This window comes from Magnolia sinica, chromosome 4, assembly GCF_029962835.1.
Source record: "Magnolia sinica isolate HGM2019 chromosome 4, MsV1, whole genome shotgun sequence".
Lineage (NCBI taxonomy): Eukaryota > Viridiplantae > Streptophyta > Magnoliopsida > Magnoliales > Magnoliaceae > Magnolia > Magnolia sinica.
Genome location: NC_080576.1, coordinates 25,247,077 through 25,254,790, shown reverse-complemented (window position 1 = coordinate 25,254,790; position 7,714 = coordinate 25,247,077). Strand labels below are relative to the sequence as shown.

Genomic DNA, 7,714 nt, shown 5'->3' with positions numbered 1-7,714 from the left:
AGTTGGAAATTTTATAAATTCTATCATATATAAGTCTAACTATGGATTATTTTTAACTAAATTCAAAATGATAATTCACACAAGGAGTTACTATTTCATTGTATGTTATGAACTTTCTAGTTTTGAATCTAATTGATGGTAGTGCAAGTGTGGATGATTGATCTATTATTCCATTGGCTACAATACATGTGTAAGTGTTCATTTTAAATTTTACTTAAATTATTAATTCCTAATTCAAATAGTTGTTATATGTGTTTAGAGAACCATGGATACGGAATTCTAGAATAACTAAGGATGTTGAAATCTTTATGTTGTAAATGTATATTTTATACATTGAATCTATAGATTCAACCCTGTAAACCCTAGAACTTGAATAGTATGCTTTCGAAAAATTTGTTAATCTTCCTCTTATACGCAAAGTGTAATTATAAATTTTATCGTTAATCTTCCAAGTGTAATAGTATAAATTTGTTTGATTAAATTACTAAGACATATTATATTATTCATACATATATATTTCATTGTCTATTAGTATGTTGTTATGAATATTGGGGAAATAAAAAATGGTTCGGTATATTGTTGTGGGTGCTTTGCCTAGGGTCATTCCCAAAAGGATCGGCACGAATGCTCTGTCCTTGGTGATTCCTTAAAAGATATGCACACACGGATGCTCTACCTTGAGCTTTTCTTCTTAAAAAATTTATATCAATGCTTTACTGAGAGTCATACTCTAAAAGAATCAACACCAATGCTCTGCCATGAGTCATGCCCTAAAAGGATCAGCACACACAATGTTTCGTCCAGTTTTATTTTATTTTTTCATTTCAGAAAGACTTGTTAAATCAAATTGTATATCACATGTTCATGAATGTCAGATTGTTAATTAAGATGTTAATTTTGGTATGTATATTATTTTATGAGATACGTCGAGCTTACATTTGATAGTATTGTGAAACTTTCAACTCAAGATCGATGTTACCCTACGAGCCGTCACACTCACACCCTCTTAAACAATTTTGCAGGTATATAATGTGATCATGAAGAGTAAGCTACACGCTATAGCATCTCCCTTTTGTATTTGTTGTTAGGATAACTTGATTATTTAATTTCATTATAATGGAAAGCATTAATGGAAGCGTGGAATGAATTTATGAACATTTATGTAATTTGAAATTCATATTTTATTTTCCTTTAGTTGTTTTGGTAGCTTCGGAAATGAATGGAAATGATGGGGATGCCATATATACTTCGTTAAATACAACTCACAGTCTTGGAATTTGAGTTCAGGTATGGCCAATTCGTGTACCGAATTTCAGGGCGTGACAATATATGACTACATCCATGCCGTCCATCCATATTAAAAGCTCATTTTAGGCTATGATCCGAAAAATGAAGCAATTCCAAATCCCAAATGGGCCACAGTATAGAAACCGTGGTGATTGACCATTAAAAACTTCTTGTGGGCCACAAAAGCTTTGGATCAAGATGATATTTGTAGCCTCTTCATCTAGATGTTTGTGACCTTACCAACAGGTTGGATGGAAAATAAACATTACGGTTGAATCCATGAAGGTTTTTTAATGGTGGGGATTCAATCATGACTGTTTCCCTGGTGTGGTCAACCTAAGATTTATTTCAGCTTCACTTTTGGGATCATGCACTGAAATGAGCTTTCAAAATGGTTGGACGGTGTGGATTTAAGGAACATATATCACCAGGAGCCCCACATTCATGGGTCCCACCTACCTCGGTGAATCCGGGGTCTCACCAAATCCCCTCCCCTCCCATGTGTGGCCTGCGTGGCCGCACGGCCGTTCGATAAAGGGATTCGGACTTGTGTATTGAGTAACTCAGTACGCCTGGGCATTCTGAGTTGATGTGGCATGTGACTATTGGGTGTTAGATTTGAGCTAGACCATGATGTATGTGGCTCATCCACACCGTCCATCCATTTTTCCAGCTTATTTAAGGGCATGATCCTAAAATTGAAGAATATCCAAAGCTCAAGTGGACCTCACCACAAGAAACAGTGGGGATAATGACATCCACCACCATTGAAACCTTCCTAAGGCCATTGTGATGTTCATTTGTAAATCAACCAGTTCATAAGGCCACACAGACATGGACGAAGGGAAAACACAAATAGCAGCTTAACCCAAAACTTTCGTGGTAGGGTGGTAGGCATTGGATTCCCACTGTTTCCTGTAGTGTGGCCCACTTGAGCTTTTGATATGCTTCAATTTGGGGCTCGTGCGCTAAAATGAGCTGGAAAAACTGTAAAACACATACATCACAGTGGGCCCACAGAGTTTATCATATTGAGACCATTGTGCTCCCCCCTTCCAAGTTTACAGTACATCGTACATATCCAGGGTGACTATTACCATTAATCCAGTGGGCCACAGCCAAGAAAGGTGCTCATGATTCAGACATTCCCTAGCTGTTTCCTTCGTCCAATTCTGATATATTCATATTGAACACCACACTTATTATCACCAATTCGCAGGTGTCAGTCATCTCTTCCAAATACAGGCTGCCAAACACAAATTGGTGATTCTGATGACTGAATTGCCAGATTCTATTGAATTCCGTTAATAGGCTCTCCCAAACATAATTAGTGATTCCAATTCACTTGGATTCAATGGTAATTGCCAATGCATATCAAATACAAGCTTCTAAATGACCGCTTAACTGGCAGACTGAGTGGAGTTACCTCGTTTGGTCTCGATCCCTAGTAGGGGTGGCTAACATGGAGTGTGTGTACTGTGTGTACTAACACCGCGCCCGCCCCCCCACCCCCAAAAAAAAATGACCGCTGAATGAAACCAACAGCTGTTATTTTGTCTGGTTATTTCTCATCCACATGCTGGCCCACGAGATTAACGGTCCAGATCCTCATAGCTAAGTTCCACATGTACACTAGCTTACGAGTCAAAAGCCTTCCTCAGGAGAAGAATTTCAACATCACAAGGGCTAATGTGGAGAATAACATTGAGGCGGCATAGAAAAATGGCCACAGGCAAGATCAGAACCATTCATTTAGATCCAACAGTAAACGGGAAGGATACCAAAAAAGTCACATGCCTATTAAATGCAGATAAGGGAAGGAAATAACCATTTTTTTAGAAGAAAGAACTATATTAAGATCATAATACTTGCATCATTCATTGAATTTGGATGCAGCCATTCAATATACCAATGGAACTAACCTATAAGCCGTCTGTGAGCTATTTCATGAACATTGACACAGCGGCATGGATTGGACTACTGCGTACGGGCACAGGCCGGCGACTGAAGGAGTGTGGCCCACTCCATACAGATCTTGGGTCATTCGGGAAAAGGGTCCCGCACATCTGCAAAATCAATGGATTTTCACGAAAGAGAGGATCCTCAAGTATCTTTGTCCAATGACGCTTCTGGGATTCCTGTAAACAACAGAACTACTGTCAACAGAAGATGACACTCATCACGCGTATGCATGCCTGAGATTCATTCGTTGATACATGCCCATGCACAGGCTTCAATGGCCCACATGACATGCAACATGCACACTGCAATTTATAGAAAATGGATGCTCTGAATGCTGGGCACATGTCGGCATGTCAACTTCAGAAGACAGTTGCTTCCAAGAGAAAATACAATGTAGGATTGAGCATTTGCTGAACTGAATGAACTGTACATGCAGGCCCACCTTTTGGTAATCCAAATTGTCCATATCCCAACGTGGATGGGAGATGGCCCAGAAAACACCCCACTCCCTAACTGTCCGATTGATACAATCAATTTTAAACTGTGATTGTCCATCTGCATCAAGTGGTTGGACTCATCTGCAAGTAGAGATATTAGGACATGACCAATCCCATGATCTGGCCCATCAGATCAACCAGCTTAGGTTACTGAAAGGTGGGTCTGCATGTAACATTGTTGGGTCCACTCCAGATAAAAATGCATTGATTTCTTTGACTGAGCATCCATAAAACCACAACTAAGGAATTTGACATGATGAGTTAGCAGTAGTTGAAAATCATGAAAGGTTGTTGATGGAACTTACCGCCTGCTTCTGCTCTGCATCTTCCTCATGGTTAACTACATCTTCTTCCTGCTGCTGCATTGATCCATCATCTTTTTGTTCATCTGGTCGGGCTAAGAGTCCCAACGACTCCACTTCATGTGCCTGAGATTGTCCATTGGAGTCCTCCCCAGTTCTGTCAATAGGTGTAACCTTCTCGGAAGATTCCCCATTACCTTTCTTTGGAATCCCAGTCTCATATTCTTCACTCATTTCCTGCTTCTCATGTTGGAGGCTGTCTTCTTGTTCGGGAGCCTCCAACTTGATATCATCCCCTCGTTCTTCCATGTCATCTTCTGCATCGGGCTCTGGAGAGCGGTCGGAATTATCTAAGGGAGAATTCTCCTGTTATGGATAATAAGGGATGGCAATTAAGGAGCCTTTCCACCAAAATGGAACAAAGTGCCCACATATGGAGGATGCTTTTGAAGAAAATGAGATAAGACTATTGAAAATCTGCCAGTTTCCTTCGAGATACTCTCTTTGTAGAAATAGTAAACATTCAAATATCATGGTCCAGTTCTGAACACAAGCAAATTTACCAGAAAGAATTTTATATTCTTCGACCAGAGGCAATGCATAATCCCCCCGGTTTTCAGCTTGTTTAAGTGGGACCTTGGTTTTCAGCATGTTAGTCTCTACATTGGATTCGCCTAGTAATCCAATATTTAGCAATTTTCCAGAAATGGTAGATTGTGGCTGCACTTCTTTTGTAAGATGTCCTTTCACAAGCCACCAACGGCAGTGCTAGGATTGTTCGATCAAGGGAGTTTCCAGTTTATGGTCAATCCGGTGAGGAACATCAGACTAACAATCTGGATCATTGGAACATGGGTTCCACTTGCACAAAATGAAAACTGGCATGCATATCCATCAGACCAAGGATCATATACTCCTCCCATCTCATCCAGACATGCAAGTGCAATCTAATCTAACCAAATATCCTCCTTGCATTTACGCTCAAACAGAAATGATATGAGTTCCGTAACAACCTCTTGCTTGAACTCTTGACTCAAATTACCATCAATCATTCTCCTCTGCATTCGAGCATTTTCTTCACGTTCTCGCCTGCGACGCATTAGGATACAGACAGCACATAGACAACCACTTTTGTGGTGGTTGATTCTGCATGGGAAAAAACTGGTTAAGAGGCAGGAAAAAAAAACACAAGGGAACTCTTCTACTCAACCACCTCATCTAAGAGGAAGATAGATCCATATCAACTATGGATGCTTACAAAATAAAATACATAGTATACAATTTTTCTTTTTTTACTTTTTGTAAATTTTTTTCCTATTTAACTAAAAAAAAAAACAAAAAAAAAAAAAAAAAAAAAAAAAAAAACAAAACAAAAAAAAAAAAAACAAAACAAAACAAAAAAAAACTGGGAAGGGAATTCCCAATATAAAGATAAGGGGGGTTTCTCCCAGATTTTGCTATATCAACAACCACGGTATAAGAGTATGCAAGTATCACTCTCGATGCGTCAGTTAACTGCAGCAAACCTAATGATATGGCGGGTCTGGATTAAATGATTTGAATTGCAGACATTCCCAATCGAGAGTTAATCACAAAAATGTTGGGGATAATGGCCCATCACCTTCGTTTTTAATGATGGGCATTTTCCCTGACAAAATGGTCATTTTTGCATGTTACTTGATGGACATCCTTTAAAGGGCTCGTTTGGGAGCACAGAAATGAGATCCTAGATTTGTAATCCTTGATTTCAAATCCTGGATTTGAAATCCTGTATTTTCAGTTCTGTTTGGCAGCATTGATTTTCAAAATCCAAGACTTGAAAACTTGCGTATGGGAGCCTGGATTTTGACTTGGATTCTTGGAATTATTGTGTTATATTCATATGATAATGAATGTGAAAATTAAAAATGGTCTCAAATATTCTAAACATGACATGTGTGCAACGTAACATGACATACACATGTGATATAAAATGACCATTGCATTGAGCCCATCGTAAGACAGCCTTAGTAGCTTACAAGTGAGCTTACTAATTCCATAATTGAAACAAAATCTTATATTTCTTTTTGGGTGATTGTCATTTTTTTTTTTCCTTTGGTGTGGCCCACATATGATTAGTTAGGCTTGATTTCTGTATCACCCCATCATCATGGTATGGATGCAAGTGAAAACATCCAATGGTATGAATAAATGTGAATACATTAAAAGGAGGAGGTACTTCTGATGGTTGGAGATGACCCTAAAATTTTGGATTTAACAAAGCTTAGAGGTCTCCCTTGAAATTGAAAATGGGTGAAAATCATGGATTTTGAACCAACCTGGATTAGAAATACAGGATTTTCAAGTGAGCCAAGCGACCCCACTTTTGCAAATCCTAGATTTCAATTGCCAATTGTAAAAAATAAAAGATTTTGGGGGGTGCCAAACGACCCCTAATATGACCATTGCATTGAGCCCATCGTAAGACAGCCTTAGCAGCTTACAAGTGAGTCTACTAATTCTATAATCGAAACAAAATCTTATATTTCTTTTTACATGATTGTCATTTTTTTTCTTTGGTGTGGCCCATATATGATTAGTTAGGCTTGATTTCTGTATCACCCCATCATCATGGTATGGATGCAAGTGAAAACATCCAATGGTATGAATAAATGTGAATACATTAAAAGGAGGAGGTAGTTCTGATGGTTGGAGATGACCCTAAAATCTTGGATTTAACAAAGCTTAGGGGTCTCCCTTGAAATTGAAAATGGGTGAAAATGGTGGATTTTGAACCAACCTGGATTAGAAATACAGGATTTTAAAGTGAGCCCAGCGACCCCACTTTTGCAAATCCTAGATTTCAATTGCCAATTGTAAAAAATTCAAGATTTTGGGGGCTGACAAACAACCCCTAATAAGCAAAAAAGTCTTCTCATCTCTGTCTCCAAGCTTGGGCATGTTATAAAAAGGTTAAGAGGTAGAATCTCTTTGGAGCCTAGAATGGTTTTCCCTTGAGGTAGCAAGATGGAGAGGAGAGAAAGGAAGAGAGGGTTTCTCTCAAGGGGAGAGTTTTCTCCAGCGTTTTCTTATCATGCATTGGTGAAGGTGGCAAGAAAAGGTGGCCAATGTTCACAATATTAGCTTCGATGCATGTACCACACCCTTGGGATACGGAAACATATCAGCATCGCAAGGCAAATATCACATGTTTTAGGGAATGTATTGCTGTTTGAGGGAAACATTGGGGAAAATGATGGTATTTTGAAGTAAAACGTTAGGAGATGTCAAAAGAGACATGATTACACACTTAGAACTTAAAACATCACAAGAAAACATGTATAGGGTCCTAAACTATATGTCGTACGATAAAAGTGATGCAACTATATCCAAATGAGTTCATACTATTCACAAACTATACAAATGATACAATGCAAATACCAAAACACAACCAATAAATCTAAAGGTAAAAAATAGAAGAAAAAAATAGATTTTGCAGCCATTGCCCACCACATCTCTGCCTTAGATCCACTAGTGGTCCTCACATTTATTATTGCTCCCTCATATATATATATCCTTAGTCATATGAATTTGTCCTCTTAAAAGTCCTTTCTTTCCCAACGACCACCAGATTGACTCTCTAGGGACCCTATTGTTAGCTTTATCCAAGTAAATAAAGATCATGTG

General features: G+C 38.6%; 1 protein-coding gene across 2 annotated transcripts in view; it reads right to left on the bottom strand.

The window, feature by feature from the left end:
- Positions 1–3,098: 3,098 nt before the first annotated feature.
- Positions 3,099–7,714, bottom strand: part of LOC131242824 (transcriptional activator SPT7) — a 28,964-nt gene continuing 24,348 nt past the window's right edge. For both annotated transcript variants that reach the window (XM_058241726.1, XM_058241727.1), the window contains 3 exons: positions 5,062–5,194; positions 4,052–4,414; positions 3,099–3,425 (listed from right to left, as the gene is read on the bottom strand). In XM_058241726.1, coding sequence (XP_058097709.1) covers positions 3,228–3,425; positions 4,052–4,414; positions 5,062–5,194 — 694 coding nt within the window. In that variant the 3' untranslated portion in view covers positions 3,099–3,227. The remainder of the gene's footprint in view (positions 3,426–4,051; positions 4,415–5,061; positions 5,195–7,714) is intronic.